Source organism: Acomys minous (genome assembly GCF_964271855.1).
Source record: "Acomys minous genome assembly, chromosome: 19".
Classification (NCBI taxonomy): domain Eukaryota; kingdom Metazoa; phylum Chordata; class Mammalia; order Rodentia; family Muridae; genus Acomys; species Acomys minous.
This window is the reverse complement of record NC_140499.1, coordinates 41,425,161-41,445,692: the sequence shown is the minus strand read 5'-3', so window position 1 is coordinate 41,445,692 and position 20,532 is coordinate 41,425,161. Positions and strand designations below refer to the sequence as shown.

Below are 20,532 nucleotides of genomic sequence, written 5' to 3'. Positions count from 1 at the left end.
GTTATGATAGCATAAAGTGCATCCACATTTAGAAGATATGCCTAACTCAGTGAACCAATGTCTTGCCAAATAACCAATGCTTAATGGGATAATATCATGCATGGGTAAGAGACTCATTCAAACAACAAGATAGACTGGTAGATTTTAATGTAACAGAGTGCAAAAATATTAATATTGCATGTTGTTACTACCTCTTGAGTTTCATGGAGTATTCATGAAGAATATGTTTAATTATCAAGACTGTTTTGAAAACAGTCCTTCTTTCTCCAGCTTTATAATCTATGTGAGGCCAGATATAACTCGGCAGATAAAAAGCAGATATGACAATACAGTTTTTTTATCCACGGGAACAATCGTTATACTACAGAGATTTGCAAAAGTTCTGTTTTGGAGAGTGAGTTTTTCATAAACATATGTATTTAACATACACATGGTTCATTGTTTGTAGGTGAACTGGTGAGTGTAACTTTGCAGTTTAGTTTCCAAATGGCAAATATCAATGCATACATCCCAGACAAACAGACACTCTTTGGAGCCTTCAAACATTTTAAAAAGAGGCAAAGGTCCCTACAAACAAAAGGCTTGAAAATTGCCGGCCTATTTTGTACTTACAGAGTATTTATGATACTTAGAAGGTAAATCAAATGTGAATAAGCAAAAAGAACTGCATAACTATGATTGCAAATAAGAGGCCTGAAGGGGTATGGACTAACTCATGACCTTGCGTTTGGTAGGAAGGGCTGGTCCCATAGCCAGTGAGGGTACAATTCAGAGACAGAGAGTTATATGTGGCTTTGAGCATGTTAGTCTGTGCTCAGTGTCCACCCTGTAAAATGATAGCCACCATGTTCCTTACCTCATGATGTCACTCTGAGGATCCCGTGAGTACTGAGAGGAGGAGGGCGAGCCTTGACACTTAGACTAACTGTCCTCGTGTAGCCACTATTTGTATTTTAATACTAAATAATGTGTCTGGGTGGATGGCGACTGGACCACATTATGACATACAGGTGCTGCCGACCCGCCCCATCGAGGAAACACAGAAAGCACAAAGATGCAGTATGAAGCCCCAGAGACAAAATATTTGGGATCTGAGAAAGAAATCAGAATTCCCTAATCCCCTTCTTGCTTGAGCATCACACTTTCTCATCCAAAATCACATCTGTTACCCCTGTGAGGTACCTGGATGTGCTCCAAGGTTTCAGAACAGATGATGTGGAGTTGGCATGGATTCATATGCTGGGTCCTAAGCAGTTAGGAGTTGGAAGTTTTCTTGTTCCTGCAATGTGATTAATTTTCCCTTCAACTCAGTTTGGCTTCCAGAGGATCATTCAGAATGAGGCTGATTTCAGCAAATATGCACACGGCCACCTTCACCACCAGGAAGACAAATGCTTCTAAGACAAATAATTTTCTTTTTTTTTTTCTTTTTTTTTTTTTTTCTTTTATGGTGAAAAAGTGTTTGGACTGATGGTGGAGAAAGAATGTATGGATCAGCACAGGGCCTTACACATGCTACGAAGCTGCTGTGGCAACTGAGATACATTGGCAGCTCAGCAAATACTGTCCCTGAAACCAGAGGGACACATAAACATTCGTGGAATGACTGTAGAATGCTAAAGAAGAATCCCACCGTGAGGCTGGGGAACTTACAAGTTTGAACTTACACTGTCAGCGAAGCAAACAGTAAATAAAATGTCATATCCCACGTGGCCTCACTTCTAGATCTCCCTACCTCCCTGTATCAAGCAGGATGAATTTTACTCTAACTTTAACTCTAACAGCTGGGTATCAATTATTAAAAAAAAACCTTATAGAATTTGAATGTTACCTTCTCTCTGAGATGTGCCTAGTGTACTGTTTAATATTAATTTCCTGGGATCTCCTATTCCTGCCTCATCTTTATTTTGAGGCACATTTCTTCATTCAAACACACCACGTATTTTGCATAGGTATTTTGTGACTGTCTGTCTGCTTCCTCATGACAGCAAATTCCCATCCTTATCCTTCTGAGATGTGCTCATAACTTCCAAGATGAGCCTGGCATGTGATGAAGATATTCCACTTCTGTCTTGTGACTTTAAGTTGAGAACAGGAAATGTCTCTGTGAAACATTTCATATCATGAGCTCACACAGGTGCACTGTCTTCAAAAGTGCCTGCACTGTGAATATCACTCATATTTCTTTGAAGAAACTTAGTTCTTGTACTTTGATATTATATTGTCCTACAGACTTCTGTTGTTCATTGTTGTTGGCAGGAGAGAGCCAGGAGCTGCCTGCGATATCTGGTAAGCCAGCTGGCTAACATGGAGCATTCGTTCCACCATATTCTCCTGCTGGAAATTAAGAGCATCACTGATACCTTCTCCTCCATCCTGGGCCCTCACAGCAGGGACATCTTCCGAATGAGCAACAGCTTCACCAACGTTGCCAAGCTGCTCTCCCGACAACTGGAAAACAGCAAGGCTGGGAGTGGCAGGTGAGCAGGCACTTCTGAGCAGCTCCTTGGGGAGATGCTGGGAACCAACCGTGGAGACAAAGCCCAGGTAGCAATGCCTTCCTTGGTAGTAGTGAGACTTGCCAAAGGAAGCCACACCCACAGTCAACCAAGAGTAACTTCTGAATGAATTAGGTCACTTGCCAGAATTCTTCTGTATTTATAGAAACCAAATATAGCAAAAGTCTAAAAGAAGGGCAAACTATGAAAAAGAAATAAGAATGAAGTAGAAACGGCATTGCCAAGAAGTGCCCAGTAATTTACTCAATAAGCATCTGATAGCTGTTTACTCTGAACCAGGAATCTAAGAGAGATAAACAGAGAACAGTCCTTGTACCCAAGGAGGTCACTGTTTAAAAGATTCAATAAATAGTTAAATAATGAGTGAATACAATTAGAGGCTAGAGAAAAGATATACTAATAAAGATGGGTTCAAGGAATTTGGAAAATGATGAGATGGTCAAATCTACCTGTTTATGGGCAAAGAAAGGGTAAAATTGAGACCAAGAAATATCCCCTGGAGAAAAAGATATTTTGGACCAAGTCTTGGGAGATATCCAGATTGTAGCAGGCTGCCTTTTGGGTGGCATGTATGTCTTTCTTGAAACAAGGCATCATTTTGTATGAGTAAAGTGTGTGTTACAAGAAGAACAACCCTTAGCGATGATGATGAGGCAAAGGCAGGGAAGAGACATGGGAAGTTTGGCATGCCTTTCGTAGAAGCATGGATTTTACTCTGTAGAAGTCACTGTGGGATTTAGTAGATGGTGGGATAAACTCAGAACCCATTTCAAGAAGGCTGCTCTAGTACAGAGACTGTTGCAACAAGAAGACGACGAGATTCACATTTAAAAAAAAAAATCAAACATGAGTGTTGGCCAAGGGGGAAATTATTGATGATGGTGGTGAATGAGCCACCAAAATGTGGCTGATGTGGAAAGAAGGTAACTGGAACTGAAGACTGAGCGTGAATTCAGTGCATAGTGCCCACAGGGCACCCTTTCTATTCTTGTGAGCTGCCCTGTGCTTGATAGAATATTTATCAGAAGCCTGAGCCTAATCATAGTCCCCACTGTTAGTTGTGACAATGAACTTGGCTGTGAAATTTCTACATGTCCTTTTGGAGACAAAGAGTTCTCCAGTTAAAAACCGTGTGTGTGTGTGTGTATGTGTGTGTGTGTGTGTGTGTGTGTGTGTGTGTGTGTGTGTGTATTTCAAAAATATCATTTGACATAGTAGCATCCAATAATATATATGAAACCCCAAAACCACTCTCAGGTAAGATTCATAATATAGTTTCAAAGTGTAGCTTAGAGTCTCTGCAGCTGATAATTAAGAAAAGTTTTTACAGTGTGTGCACAGCCAACCTGCTTGTGTCTTCTTCCGCCATTATGGACACACTTGCCAGAAGGAAGGCTCTCGCATGTGCCCTGGCCAGGGGACATGTTGCCTACAAACATTTCTGAGCTTGTGTTTATGAAAGCATTAAGTAGAATGAGGAGAAGTTACAAGGCTGTCACACCCAATATTTGAACAGTGAAATTAATCTTCGATAAATAATCCCTAGTCCTATTAGCAATTTTTGTGGTAAAATGAAAAAGAGAAGGAAATAAAGGAAGTGAGGAGGGAGGAAGGGAGAAAAAGAAGAAAAGAAAGGAAGGATGAAAGGAGGGAGAGGAGGATGGAGGGAAAGAAAAGGGCATATGGATAGAGCTCAGGAACATAAACTTTGCCTTGCTTGTGAGGCTCTGCTTTTATTCTCCAGCAATTGGGGCCGGGGGGTTGGGGGGAGGCGGTGTGTGTGTGTGTGTGTGTGTGTGTGTGTGTATAAAGAAACAAAAAGGTCAGCATTCGTCCCACATATGGCCGTCACATCAACCTCTCTCAATTCAAAACATTTCTCCCAGTTCAAGCCTCCCTGTCAATCTCCTTCTAACAGATTGTAATTATTCAGTGGGAACCTCAGACGTGTGGTGTGGACAGCTAGCCTTTTGTATCCAGGGCTCATCCTCTCTGGGATGGTTGCTAAGGCTTCTCCCCCAACATCTTTTCCCTGAATAGCCTTCCTTGTAACCATGCGATTCTACTCATTTGAGTCCGTGCCCCCCAAGAGCAGAAAGGTCTCTACCTTTGTGTAAAGCAAAGACAAAAACCTGATTCTTACAATTAAAGAGAAAATGAACAAGTGAAGCGATCCTGAAAGAAAATTATAGATGATAAAACTCAAAGCAGATGTCAACTGATTTACAAATGAGACACACACAGCTCAGCAGGCCAGGTTTTAGACTTCGGGCCAAAACAACAAGACTATCGAAAGAAAAACAATTAGCATCCCAGAGAGAATGAGAAACTGAAACAGACGAGCCTCTTCTCTTGCCAAAGATTCTGAATAAATTGGGTGAGTTTTGTAAAGGGCAGCAGGTGAACCCATTTGCATTTTTCCCTGTTCCTCTGGTTCTAAAAATGTGTTTGTATTTAAATAGAAGCCAACGACGCCCAAATGACAGAACCAAGCAGAGCATTTAAGTTTTGAAATCAATTCTTTTTTTTTATTGAAAAATAAAATCATTCATATTACATCTCAATTGCTATCCCATCCGTGCATCTTCCCATTCCTCCCTCACTCCCACTTTCACCCCATTCCCCTTCCCTATGACTGTGAGATGGGGACCTCCTCCCCTTGAATATGATGCTAGCTATTAAAAACAAGGGATTTCCAAAATTTGTGGACAAATGGATTGAACTAGAAATGATCATAATGACTGAGCTAACCCAGAAGCAGAGAGACTCAAATAGTATAAACTCACTTATATCTGGACACTAGGCCAAGGGGCATGTCTCTCGAAGTCAATTCTGGGGAAAAAGAAGAGGAGTCATAACGGCAATTGTGGGTTGACAAGGTGAAGGTGAGGAGCTAGGGAAAAAGACCTATGCCTTGCAGATGGCATGCCCTTGGTGGCCTTCTGGGACAGCCCTTAACAATTGGGCTGCTTTCTTGTCAGACACCGTCAAAGCTGGAAGGGGAGAGTGTGTTCTTGGTGACTGCGTGCCTAGCTGAGCAGTCCCACTGAGCTCAGTGACTACCACAGTTCATCACAGCTTCTCAAGCTTTTCCTGCTTGAAATGTCTTTACAGCCAAGAAGTTTTTGTGACCCTAGGGGTGTGTGTGTGTGTGTGTGTGTGTGTGTGTGTGTGTGTGTGTAAAAATACATGGACAAATCAAACACTTACTGATAATAAATCACAAAAAATACTTTAATAAATATCATATATGCACATACATTATCATTTTGGCATATAGTATGCAATTAACAGAGCTGCCTACTGATGAGATAGATGTCCTTGCTTATTTTTACAGAAAAAGTTGAAGTTTGGCTGAATATTTAATGCTGCTGGACATAGAACATCTTTAATATTCTTTAGAGTTGATCATTGTTTTAAATTTATAGTTATCAGGGCTGACATATGAACACACAGAGCAAAAAGAAAGAAGTCCATGCAGGACCATTTCAGACACTGTTAGATAATCTACCCAAATCCCAAGTCAGAATGTTTTATCCCATTTTTTTAATAAAGCTCTCTGGGCTTTCAGATAGCAATTTCTAAAACCAAACATCTTAACACAATGCAATCCAAAGGCATGGCAATTTGATAGTTGTGTGCTGAGAGTTGTGTTCAGAAGACACTGGGAGTTTGTTTCCATAATTAAGCCATAATTAAGTTATGTCTATATAAGAGCAGAAAACTTTCACACATGCAATAAAAAAAACATACCAGAGTCTTGAAACTGAGCTAAAGTGTTTCAAGTAGCATTTGCTGATGGCGTGTGGAATGGTGGCATGCACAGTACAAGTGCACATGTTGCATGCTCAAAACCAAGGCCACTGTGTGTGAGTTTGTGCATGCAACCTTAGTAAGCATTGCCAGAAGCTACACCGGGCTTTTTAACATATTTGATCTTTGAATTAATATTCTTCCATTGCACCTTCACAAACCTTTGGCTACAGCCAATTTTTTTCTCCCAACCCTCCCATTCCATTTAAGAATTCAGTCACTAGAAGATGCCCTCACCAAACAAGTGCGGCACCAGAGACGCCCATCTGATCCAGCACCAGCAAAAAGGAGCAATTTTTCATATGTGTTCTTAGCAGGAAGACAGACTCAGGCTCCAGCTAGAAATGGAAACTTTTGAGGAATAAAAAATTATAGAAAGAGGGATAGGGAAATAAATAGGAGAGAAGATGAAAGAGACCGTAGAGGATGGTGATATTGAAGAGCAGAAAAAGAAAAAGTAGGAACACAGTGTCCAGCCCAGGAAAGTAGACTAACTGTTCGCTTAGATGGGACTTTTGGAGCCCAGTCAAAGCCATTGGAGTCATGGGAGGAGGCGGTATTCGAATGAAAAGTTCATGACAAAACGATTCCCTGAGCCTCTTGCCTAGTTGAGTGGGTAGTTGCTCAACATTGCTTTAGTGGCAGTGGTGGCAGTAGAAATTTTATGTCTCTCTTTGGTTTTACAGAAGCATGCCTTGAGATTAAAAATGAGAATGAAAAGAAAACTATAGTTGGAAACCAGTTGGGTAGGCATAAAATGAAGGGCATGATGGCATGATGGTAAATTTTGGGGGTCAGCTTGACTGGATTTTAAGTCACTATGCAAACACACATCTGGGTAAGTCCATGAGGTCATTTAAAAGAAAAGTTTGACTGAAAGAAACACTCTGTGAAAGATGGATGCACCGTCCCAAGAGCTAGAGCTCTAGACTGAAAAGGAGAAATTGACCTAGTAAGCAGTGTTCAGCTGACTCCTCTACAAATGCAGAGTGACCCCCTGTCTCATGGTCCTCTCCCATGACAGTCCCACCACAGTGACCTGTTTCTGAGCCAAAATTAATCCTTCCTGCCTTAAACTGCATTTGTCACATCAATGAGATAAGTAACTGATGCTGAAAATTGGTACCCGGGACTGAGGCTATTGCTGTGACAAACTGTACTGTGGCCCATAGGCTTTGGGGATGGGTTTGTGGGAGGAATGTGGAAGGGTTTTAAGCTATAGACCAGAGGAGCCCAAGAATTCTGTAAGCAGAGCTTAGTGGGACATTCTTGTTGGGATTTGGGAGATTAGGATGCCATGAGGAGTGCAGAGGATTCAAAGAAGACAGAGGTTCTGCTGAGAACCGAGCTAGAGGCCAATCATGTCATATTTTAGCAGATAATGTGGCTTTATTCTGTTCACATCATGTCATGAGAACCTAAGTGAGGCAAAATTCAGAAGTCATGAACAATTTTATTTTGGTGGAGAAAATTTCAAGACAGTAGAGCATTGGGCTTTATCATGGCTACTGCTCACTACTCTTGTCTTGGGTACAATGAGAGAAAACAACAAGTAAGTGAGAAAAGTTTGACAAGGAAAGAAGCATTAAAGAATTTTGATGTTAAAAATAAGGAGGGTACAAAGAAGTTAACTATAATTGCTAAAGAGTTTAGCATTGAGAGAGAACCCCTGACTTTGTTTTGGAAAATAGAGAAGGGGCCAAGAGCAAGCCCTTATTCACTGAAGATTCTTGAGTATGACCAGGCAAACACAACTGAAAGAGCAGAGCCTGAACTTGGATCGTTAAGTGATCACCTAAGGAAATTTTTTCCTAGGGTTGGCTTTGAGGACACACAAAGGCTACTGAAGCTCCGATCTAAGAGTGCCAAGCTAGATCTTAGACTGGCAACATAACCTGGTAGCATCATTCATATTGCATTGGCTTTGTAGGCTTGAAGATTTCAAGAGAGAAGGGGGTCATGGAGGCAATGTTTCAAAATGTCAGAAAGTGGCTGAAGCCAGGCAGGCTATGGCAGGGCTCTATTCCCTTCAATGAAGCCTTAGGAATGAAGCTGGAAAGGTACGGTCTAAGCTCCAGTGAAAACCACGGGATGCTGAGATGGCAGGATGGTGTTCACATCTAGTAAGGAAAGCTGCAAATGTGAAACAGAACTAGCACAAGAGAGAGGCTGTGTGTACCACAGGAAGCACAGTAGAGGACTGCGGCTGCCCACATGGTTCCATCATAAGCCCCAAGTGCCAGACATTTAATATTTGCAACATTTGATATTTGCAACATTTGATATTTGCAACATTTGATATTTGCAACATTTGATATTTGCAACATTTGATATTATTCCTGTTGAGATTTAGTCTTGCTGTGGACTGATGTATCCTTGCTGTCCTCCTGTTATTCATTTTGGGAATGGAAATATTTACCCTATATCGTTGTATATCACATTTTAAATTTTTTATTTTATTTTATGAGAGGTCAAGCTAAAACTTTTCCCTAGGCCTTAAAAGGGACTTCAAAACTTTGGGATATTAAAACTGTTTAAAAAAATTTTTTGCAGAGTTTTAAAGATTCCCTAAATATATTTTACACTATGATATGAACATGAGACTTTGGCAGTGTTGGGGGCATGTTATGATGAACTGATGTGTTTGAGTGGATCTGACAAGGGCTGGGTGGTTTTGCTGGTTATCTTCGTTGTCAGCTTGACTGGATTTGGACTCACCATGGAAACGTCCCTAACAGTTTGTCTATTTGGTGTTTCCAGAAAGGCTTAACGGAGGAGTGAAAATCTATCTTGAATGTACGTGCTAACATTCCATGACTAGACTGAGTGAAAAGGGAGAAAATAAGCAGAGCCCAGCATCGACCCCTCTCAGCCTCCTGGTGGTTAGTGGCGTGTGACCAGTTGCCTCATGCTCCTGCTTCTGTGATCCGTCCACTACAATAGACTGTAGCCTCTAACTGTGAGCCCACATGAATCCTTCTGTACTTAAGTTAATACTGTCAGGAATTTTGTTAACAGCATTGCGAAGAATAACTAAGACAGATGGAAAGAGATGACACAGTGGGTTAAATGAAATAATACCATAGCCCGTGGGAAGATCGGAGGGGAAAGGGACTGAGATTAAGTACAAATGAATATGGCCCTCCTAGGAGTGGCGGTATGAGGTAGGCTACAATGAAACCAGGAACTTGATTTCATGTCTTGCCCCAATATGTAGCCAAGCAGCATACTAAGACGAGGTTTTACAAGGGTTGGCAACCAGAGCTCATATCTTGGCATCATGGTGGCTCCACCTATCCTTGCTGTGGCACATCTTTCCCCGAGCCATGGAGCAATAACTTAGAATGGAGATTCTTCACTGACTCCAGGACGGAAATGGCAGAGAACAAAGGACCTCCAACTCATCTACATCTTTGCCAAGGATGCTGCCAATGGGTCTAATCAAGCCTAAACCAACTCCTACCAATGTTATTTAATCTTTTCTCCATATTTTTTTTATTTTGGGTGCCTGCATGTATATCTGTGCACTATAGGCACACGGTGCCCACAGAGGCCAGAAGACGGCACTGGATCAATATGTGGCTAGGGCTGTCTGGAAGAGCATCCAGTAACTAATGAGCCATCTCTCCAGCCTATTTTATTTCATTTTCACAATAAGATATTTTTGTGCCTTAGAATTACAGGGACTTCATATGAAGCATAGTAGAACAAATTCGCCTAGAAGAAAGGAGAGCTGGAGAGATGGATCAGTGGCAAAGAGTATTTATTGCTCTTTCAGAGGACCTGGGCTCAGTGCCCAGCACCCATGCGGCAGCTCGTAACCTTCTGTATCTCCCACTCCAGGAGATCCAACCCAGGTCTCCGTGCACTCCTTCATGCACATGGTACACATAAACTCACACAGGCTCACACGCATGCGCATAAATAAAAATAAATCAATAATCTAGCACAAAATCCAAGCCTCTACTCTAACTCTACTACTCCCCATGTGGGCCTGAGGTAACTTCCATGTAAATGCCAGGCAGTAACTCACGAAGCTTCCTTTCATTTCCTCCTTTAGTCTCATCCAGTGGGGCTGCAGATTTCAGTGTGGGTAAGAGATGTAGTATAAACACTGCTTATATAAATATATAATTGTCCAGGTGACTTCTGCAAATCCCTACCAAAATTCAGACCAGTTCTACTTACTTTTTCCATCACATCCTAGAATACCTTCTTCGTTCCTCTCTTCCCATGAAAGGCTGCTATTCTCTACAGCTGTGCTTTGGTACCACTCCTCTGTGAGGTCCTGCCACTCTTCTTTCCCATGATCCTACTCTCCTCTGAACTTCTATCGCTTACATCCCTCGCCATCCCTCCAGCTCCCGAATCGCTAGGTATCTCTTTGTGGCCTATTTGTCTCCAAACTAGAGCACTAGTATTCAACAGAAATATAGTATACAAAGTGCTCGTTTAAAAAAAAAAAAACTTCATTTTTTAAAGGCAAGACATGTTTACACAACAGGGAAGACTGACTTCTTGAGACCATCTGTTGGCTCAAGGAATGCACACAGGTGGTTTCAGGACATGATTGAAACCATGTGACATTCCGGACAGTACTGCCCCTGCTTAGGAAAAGTTGAAAGTACTTCTACCCCACTAAGGTAACATCTAGAGATAAAACAGGAGTTTCAGTAAGAAAATCGTGTCTATTTTCCATCTAGACATGTCCTGCATCAAAAGGAGATCCTAACGGCCCTTGTGTCGGTTGCGTGGCTGCTGTGACCCCTCTATACATGGGAAATAATAGCTTCAGGTTTTGTCCTGCTCCTTACCAAGTAGGTTGCAGCTCACATGTGGTACTGTTTACGTCTCATCTGTTATTCCTTTTCCTCATTGGTCATCCCTCCTTAACCAGTACTAAGGAAAGGTCTTTAAAAGTATTTCAGGAATTCATTTATTAACAAGAATCATGGGTGGGAGACATCAATATCGGCTTTGGAGACAGTGGAGCAAGGCCAGTGAGTATGAGACCCCAGCAGGGATGGCTCTACAGGGTGTGGACAAAGTGGGGCGGGCGGTGGGGGTGGGGCCGCTGGAAGTGGTGGTGTCCCTGGCTAAAGTGTGAGCAATGCAGCTGCAGCTGCAGTTTGGCCAGGAGTCGTAGGAACACAGCAATAGCCTAGTTACCGGCTTTTGTGAAGTGCCTATGGGCTGGCGTTCAAACAAGGTAGAGAACACCCAGGTTCTCGCGTGGAGGAGAAAAAGGACCCTTGTGGGAGGTGTGAGTGAGACTCCCTTACCAACGGGAGGTGGCAGTTCTGCAGGCTCTCAGCAGACCCTCATCGCCTGAGTGATGTTCTGTTTCAGGAAGCCGTCCTTGTCCCTTTTCTCCATCCACTAATGTTTGAATTTTAAAGTTACCATTTGCGTGGTGTTTTCTGAGTCGTGAAAGTTGGGGCTAAAAGAAGGGCAAACACTTATCTTCCCAATCAGTGTGAGGGCTTCTCAGTGACTGCGTAGCACTCTGTTCTGGGAGCATATGGCTCAGAGATATTACAGTCAGTCATTCTTAGTCAGCGTGCCATCTCCAGTCTCATAAGACGAATCACTCACTCCTGGGATCTGTTGAAACACAGCCCAAAGCGAACACCTCCTGACAGGCCGTGTGTTTGGGAGGCAGGGGAAACTGAGTGAGCTCGCTTCGGAAGCCGACGCTTCTGCCCGGTGCTGAGCTGACCAAGTAACTCAAGATGGCACTCCGTGTCTCTGAGTTGCTCCCTCCTCTACAAATGGAGCCGCTAATAGAGTCTCCCTCACTCATTAGTATAAGAGGCAATCCTGCAGGGCAGATTCCGCTGCCGTCAGCGCTGGCCGTGCTCTAAGACCCACAAGCCTAAAATAGAAGATAGTCCACAAATCTAATGTCTAGTTCTTGTATGTGTAACACTTATATGTCTATAATAAAGCTTATCCTCGTAATTAGCCACAGAAAGAGAATAGTAACAATAAATGACTTAATAAAATAGAACAATTATGACGATATAGTATTATCTGGTTTTTCACCCTTACACAACATCTTATTGTACTTTCTTGTGCCTTTTCACTAAAGGAAGCATATTACAGTGAGCCCAAATGGCTAACATGTCTCTGACTTATGCAAATTGCCAAAATTACTACTCTTGTGCTTTATTAAGTTTTTTAAAAAAGTTACTTAAATACAAGCATTTTAATACTACAAGAATTGTTGAGACACCTATTGGGGGGAGGAGGAATATGTACTATATAGTCATGATATTCTGGGCAAAAGGATAACACTTGTCCTGGGTGAAACAGAATGAGATGCTAGAATAATCCATCCTACTACTCAGACTGATGCCCAGTTTAATACTCAATTATTTGTTTGTTTCTGGAATTTTCCATTTTATGTAACAGGTAACTGGACCCTCATAAAGCAACACTGAAGCTAAAAGGTCACAAGTCTACTAGACTTAGAACATCAATTGCCTACGGATAGAAAGCCCACAGCAAGTGTTAATTATTAATGTTCACAGTGTGTGCCAGGCGAGCATTAGGTAGGTGACTTTAGGTTACTCAAAGCTGCTGGGAAGGTGACCCATAGATAAGTGCTCACCTGCAATCTCTTTCTTATCAGATCCCAGCAAAATTATTACAGAAATGGAAAAACAGAACCTGGCGCACTTGCAACAATATGTATTTCAGCAGCCAAGCACACAGCCAATAGACACTGCAAGCTTAGTTTGTCTATTACCAGAAAAGAAAAACAGCAAGCAGTTGTTTGTCCCAAGGACCTTGAAAAGTCTCTTAATGCTATATACACTAATCTGAGAGTGATGCTTAATGTCCAACGTTTTACTCCCCACACTTTCCTCTGGGACTCCAAGAAAAAAAAGACTTAGTGGGTAAGAGGTCACACATACACACACACACACACACACACACACACACACACACACACACACACACATACACACACACACACACACAGAGAACAGATTGATTTCCAAAGTGGTTGTACAAGTTTGCACTCCCACCAGCAATGAAGGAGTGTTCCCCTTTCTCCACATCCTCACAGCATGTGCTGTCACTTGAGTTTTTTATCTTAGCCATTCATGGGTGTAATACAAAATCTCAGAGTCGTTTTGATTTTCATTTTTCAGATGACTAAAGACATTGAGCATTTCTTTAAGTGTTTCTCAGCCATTTGACATTCCTCTGTTGAGAATTCTGTGTTTAGTTCTGAGCCCCATTTCTTAATTGGATTATTTGGTTTGGTGGTGTTTAATTTCTTGAGCTCTTTATATATTTTGAATATTAGTCTTTTGCCAGGTGTAGGGTGGCAGGTGAAGATCTTTTCCCAATCTGTAGGCTGTCGCTTTGTTCTGTCGGCAGTGTCTTCTGCCTTACAGAAGCTTCTCAGCCTCATGTGGTCCCCTTTATTAATTATTGGCCTTAAGGCCTGGGCTGTGGGTGTTCTGTTTAGGAAGTTGTCTTCTATGCCAATGAGTTCCAGGATCTTCCTCACTTTTTCTTCAAACAGATTAGTGTCTCTGGTTTTTTGTTGAGATCTTTAATTTACTCGGACTTGAATTTTGTGCGTGGTGATAAATATGAATCTACTTACATCTTTCTACAAGTAGACATCCAGTTAGTCCAGCACCATTTGTTGAAGATGCTATTCTTTTTTCTATTGAATAGATTTGGGTTATTTGTCAAAAATCAAGTGTCCATGTGTGTGTGGATTTATTTCTGAGTCGTTGATTCAATTCCATTGATCAACCAGCCTTTACTATGCCAGTACCATGCTGTTTTAATTACTGTTGCTCTATAGTACAGCTTGAAGTCAGGTATGGAGATTCCTCCAGAGGATCTTCTATTGCACAGGATTATAATATTTCTTATCAAATGAATTTGAAACATACTTTATGTGGCCCTAATAAAGTAATGCAAGCACTTCACAGATGCTCTTGGAATATTTATTTATACCTATCTAACTATCTATCTGTTCAAATAGAGTCTCACTATGTCAACCAGGCTGACCTCCAACTCGAAGATCAGATGGCCTCTGCCTCCCACATGCTGAGGCCAAACCTGTGAACCACTATACCCAGCTAACTGCAGTATATAAATGTTCCAAGATACACTGCAAGAAAACTGTTAGTTTGCTCTCTATGGCTGTGATAAACACCATGACCAAAACAACATGGAGGTGGGGGCATATTTAATGTTATAGCTTACAGTCTATCTATCATGGAGGGAAGTCAGGGCAGGGACCTGGAAGCAGGAACTGATGAAGAAAGGATGGAGGGATGCTGCTTACTACTTGCTCCGCATGGCTTGCTCAGCCCACTTTCTTATACAACCCAGGACCAGCACACTAAGATTGGCCCTGCCCACATTGTGCTGAGTCCTCCATGTCCATCACTGATCAAGAAAATGCACCACAGACTTGCCTACAGGTCAAGCTGATGAAGACATTTTCTCAACTGAGGCTCTGTCTTCCTAGATGCCTCTAGTTTGTGTCAAGTTGACAAAAAAAGAAAGAAAGAAAGAAAGAAAGAAAAAGAAAAGAAACAGAAAACAAAAACAACCAACACAAAAATTCTGATGAAATATGACAAGTTGACCTTGCAAAGATGACCTTGATGGGGCTGGGGAGACAGCTCTGTGAGTAAAGTGTTCACCTCACAAGTGTGAGGACGTGAGCTCAGATCCCCAGCCCGCAACCTGCAGGCCCAGTGCTCATAAAACAGACATGGGGACACGGGTTTGATGAGCCAAATTTGATGAGCTCTAGGTCTGAGATGCTCCCCTAGTCTGTTTCCCTTCTCTCTCCTAGCCTTCTCACTTCCCAAGCGCACTCTCCCCCACCTGATCTCCACCCTCCTTCCTCCCTCTCCTATATATAACATTTTTAACTGCCTAGTGACACAGAGTCATTAATCCCATTTTTATTGAACAGAATTTGCCTTGGAGTCAGAAAGGGACTTAGCACATCATTAATTAGTAAGCGGGAAGTTGGCAGCACACCCTTAGGCCTTTCTCTCATAAGGCCCTGATCATTCCATGCTTCTGCAGTGCCCTCTCCTGAAATCCTGTGTAAAAATCTAATGCAAATCAGATCAACTGTGGCAGCATTTCTTTTCAGTGAATCTGTACTGTGGACACGACCGCACTCTAATCCCCACATAACTGGGCCCTTTGCATAGCTCCAATTAAACCCACAGAACAACAGCTCAAAAGAAGAACAGAGTTCCCAGGACCCAGAGGCATCTCTGCCTTTTCATACTCTAGCAGCGGGAGGCACTGAAGTCCCTAAACAGGCAGTGGGGACTATGGGCCCCGGGATTGTCTCTGTCACCCTTTTGATGACCGGTGATGACCCAAGAAACTGCTGAAGAGTATAAGATGAGCATCCCCTGAGTGTAGAACTCTGGTGTGGATTTAGCCCATTGGCTTCTCCTTCCTCCTTCACCAGCTTAACTCTGCAGGAGCGTGTATCCTAGACGTCGGCTCGAAAGCCAAGACCATCAAACATGAACTAATATTATTTGTCTTTGATTCAAGGGGCCAGGAACAGAACTGGCCAATCTCTCCACCCCTACTAGCTTATTGTCTCATCACCCAGCTCAGAGAGAACACAGCCACGCTGCCTGAGGGCCTGGTTGTTTCTTAGGAGAGTCCCAGCGTGCACACAAGGGAGGCAATTAGGCCTCCCCCAGGGTATCCCTAGAACTACTTGTAAAGACTTTACTTTGGCAGCGGAGACCAGAAACTGTTCAGTCCGAATCATCTGAGCCCCTTGTAATGTGCCTTGTTGAGTTAAGGCCAAGTTAATATTTAAGAGACTCCAGAACGCTGGCAAAGCATTCTGTAAATTGCCTCTGGGCTTGAACGACAAATGGAAAAGAAACAGTGGACCCCCCCCCCCTGCAAGAGACCAGCCCATGTGCCCCCATCCCAGAAAACCACCCACAGGAGGGGAGGCCTGCCAGCCCCCCTCCCATTCATGTTTGTGTATTTTCTGTTCTGGAAGGAAGGCAGGGCGCCTGCTTATCTGGAAAAGGGCTTTGTTTTTAAGTAAGGGATGATACCTTAAGCCCAATCCTTCTGGCTACTGTTTTCTGGCCTTCTACCCTACTAGAATCAAAACCTGCCTGGTTCCCTGGCGAGAGTGGGCATGTCCAGGGAAGTGGTAGCCAGTGACTAAAAGGTCTCTTTAACCCATCTTAAGGCTTCAGTAGAATCATGACCATTCGTGGCACCCCCACCCCCACCCCACCCCCACCCCCGTTCCTTAACTCATGTGCACTCCAAGTCTGAAAAGTCCAAAACAAGGAAAATTGTGAGTAGTGAAAAGTCTCTGTGGCCACACAGCTGTGACACCGGCCACATTCATCAGCCTCATGCATGGAGACCATTTCTTCAGTCAGAGATTTTTATTATCCATCCCTGACTCCCACTTGCTCCTTCCCAAAGGCCTTGCTGTGCTCCCTCTGAGCTGGGTGACAAGGTGAAAAGATGGCAGAGGTGGGGGACTTTTGTTCACACTCTTCCTCTCAGCTACTTGTCACACGTCCCACTTAGCAGATCGCGTTATGCTTCCCTCCACCTGGGATGAGTCACAAGGCACTGCCAGTGTCACGTGGGTGTCTGGTAGACCTGAGGTGATATGGGCGGCCAGAATTCAGACCCCAGCCTTCCCAGTTCTCTTACTCTACAAACCTTCTAGGTTGCTACGCGTGCCCTGCATGTGAACACAGGAGGGAGCAAAGCGATGTTGCCAGGTGGCTGGGTAGCTGGGTATAATTTATTAGAAAGTACGGGGCATCTAGATGAATATCAGATTTTAAAAATTTAGGCTTTTCAGTATAATCAGCTTAATGAAAACATTTTAGTAATAATGCACTAAAAAATAAATGAATACCAATAATTAATAAAATACATGAATATATATAAATAAATGTGGCATAAAGCATTAAAAATATATTACTTTAATTTTATAATATATGGATATTCCATGTAATCCATATTTGAATAATAAATACACCTTTAAAATATTTGGTATTTATCTGAAATTCTTCGCTGACCTGATGTTTTGTATTTTACTGGCAACCCCAACCTACAGGGTCAGTGGGCATCTAAGGAAACTTGTAGGTAAAGGTCTTGAGCCTTTTAGAGTCTCTTGAGTGTAAAGTCTCTTTAGTGAATTGTTGAACCTTGGAGAAGAGGTGTGTATGTGGAAATCCTCTGACTCCGTTCTCAAGTTAGTCACAGTGTTATTGGCCTGGGAGCCCATACTTGAAACTGGTCATCAAAGCACGGAAACGTGTGCAGGCCAATGCTAACTCCACATAGCTAGTGTTGGAATTGTACAGAACCGTGGGCCAAGGAGCTGGTGATGGAGAATTATTTTGTATGAGACAAAGATACAGATTTTATGTCAGAAGTGTGGAGACTAAGAACAGCTCCTTTTTGCCTTGGCGAGTATACTCAAGCTGGAGAGATGTCCCAGTGCTCAAGAGAACTTACTGTTCTGGCAAATGTCACAAATTCAGCCCCCAGCGCCTACATAGTGGCTCACAACAGCCTGTACTCTAGTACCAAGGGATCCAATGCCTGCTTCTGACTGAGGTGGGCTCCTGCTGTGGTACAAATATACACACTCAGGCACAAACACATACACATAAAATAGGTAAGCTGTTTTTAACAAATTCAAGTACCCTATGGCTGATTAATATTAGGATATAGAGAAGAGAAACACATTCTGCCTCCTGTCATCATCGTCCAGCTCAGAGAGTGTCAAGGATCTGTCCATCTCTCACCACCATGGCTCATCTGCAATTATTTTTTCCTTCCTTTTTAAAAATTATTATATTTTGGTACATATACATTTATGTTATTACACATATATACAATAGATTACCTATGGCAAGAAGAACTGTGACACAATCAGGAATTATACAACTGTTACATTCTTAGTGTTTTGGTTATTTATATTAGACAGCCTTGAAGAAGACATCTTTCCTATCTTGGTGCATCTAAATTTCTGACTGTAAATCAATCTCCATCATATATTGTCATTATCAACTTAGAACACCTATCTAGACCTAAAAACATCTTAACCCCTAAACAATTAAGCTTCATTGTAAAACTAAGCTACCTGGTCTTCAACTCCCTCAGAGACCTGAGAGGGAGTAAACTTGATTATCTGAGTATGCTGGGAGTGCAGGTTAGTAGCTTTCCAAATGAAAAGATGACACAGACAGTTTGCTACCTGAATAGTCACCAAAAACTATAACATTAGAGCATCTTCTTCAGCCTTCTGGCTCAATATATCTGACAGACATATTTGTGAGGCAGGAACTATTGAGGACTTGCTTACCCTGTCTTGGCAGAGTTTGGCTGTCAACTCTGCCTGCATCCAAGCTTGCCTTTTTTTTTTTTTTAGGCAGAATCCTGTCTGTGGTAGAAATGAGGGTCTTTTGTCCAGTGGCTTGTTTGCCACATTTGAAGCCATCTCCATAAGAAGGTTCTTTGATGTTCATCATCCTCTTTGAGGTAGGCTGGGTGTTGCTAGGAGTTAACCTGTCTCATTGTCAGTGAATCTTTAAAGTAATAAAAACATTTTAAATGCCATATTCTGCATGTCTCTGGGACTTTTGAAGACTTTGTCCTTCTATAGAATCATATCTATCTGCTGTATCTAAGATGTATATTCTTGTGACAAAAGTAGACTAGCAATTGAGATGACCATGATTTAATCTACTAACATTTAATTTGTATAACTCATTTCTCCTAAACAGCTTGCTATAGCACTTTCAAAGCATTGGAAGTAAACCTTGTATTATAATTGAGTTATATGGGAACAATAACTCGTGTGTGTGTGTGTGTGTGTGTGTGTGTGTGTGTGTGTGTGTGAAGAATAATCTTACATTTTAATTCTATACCACTGTATCTGGAACTTATTTTGCATCTATATATAAATTCTATATCAGTGAGTTAAAAATATCTTGTGAGTGACAATTGAGGCTTTAAGTTGAGGAGTAGATTCACTAATCTACTTTTTGTTCTATCTTCCCTGTACAGTTCTATATTCCCCCTTCTTTCTTTTCAACCACTTTCTCCAAACAGGATGTCAATGTCCAGTGTTCTGTGAGGAATGCATCCTGTCAGGTCTGATCCAGGGTCAGTGTCTGGTTCTTTTATTCTGAAAGCATATAATTTCTCACAAGCATTATACAGTCCTAAAATTATAAGTGTATAAAAGGTGTGTGTGATGCATGGAACAAATAAGGCTGGATTTCTACTGTTTGTATGAGCAGGAAAAGAAGACATCTGTAAATCTTCATTCACGCCATATGAAGAATGGCATCTAATAGTAATTTATAAGGGTTTTTTAGTCAATAAGAAGCATTGTCTATGCCTAGACATTCATGTTTCAGCCAGTCTCAGAGCTAGTCCCATGGTGGGATTAGCAATATAAGTTACCTGTTGTTCTACCCTTTTCATCTGCAGTTCTTAATCCTGCCAAGAGACTCTTGGTTCTCAGGGGTCCTCAAATAATACCACATTTTAATGACCCACAAAATGTTTCATAAATTCTTTTAAAATGTATTTAGAGGAATGTCTCAGCAGTTAATGGTTCTTGTTACTTTTCTTCAGAGGACCCGAGTTTGTGTCCCAGCATTCATGTTGGGCAGCTCACACCCACTTGTATCTTCAACAAGGACGGATCTTGCTCGCTTTTCTGGCCTCCGCAGTCACCCAGCACACATGGCATAAACACACATATACATATAAAAATACAAATAAATCTTAAATAGATAAAGAGAGCCTCTAACACCAGTTTTTTTTAAAAACTAATTTTTCCCATATCCTAAAATTGAGAAGACACACTTAACTCTGAACAGGAAAGACTTACGGTGACTTATCTAAAGTTAAGTTTGCAGAAACCATCAACAACTTCTACCAACACATATATCAGTACATGCAAATATTCTATGAGATGTGCGGTATGAATTACTTACTGCCTTACTTTTGAAAAGTTTTTTTAAAAAAGAATGTGAGATCGACCTGCTTTTATTCCCCAAGCCCCTGGAAAGAATTTTTAATGCAGAGTTGGCTTGATCACCAATGTTTCTAACGTTCCAGCACAACCAGCCAGCAGTAGAAGCAATATCAAAGGCCTGTCTACAAT

General features: G+C 41.9%; 1 protein-coding gene across 5 annotated transcripts in view; it reads left to right on the top strand.

Annotated features, from left to right (window-relative positions):
• The window catches only part of VEPH1 (ventricular zone expressed PH domain containing 1), a 221,601-nt gene that overhangs the window by 104,026 nt on the left and 97,043 nt on the right, over positions 1-20,532 (top strand). For 4 of the 5 annotated variants that reach the window (XM_084768525.1, XM_084768527.1, XM_084768524.1 and 1 more), the window contains exon 7: positions 2,260-2,480. In XM_084768525.1, coding sequence (XP_084624651.1) covers positions 2,260-2,480 — 221 coding nt within the window. Of the gene's footprint in view, positions 1-2,259; positions 2,481-9,092; positions 9,275-20,532 lie in introns of those variants that run through there. The other variant, XM_084768528.1, reaches the window with a different exon arrangement.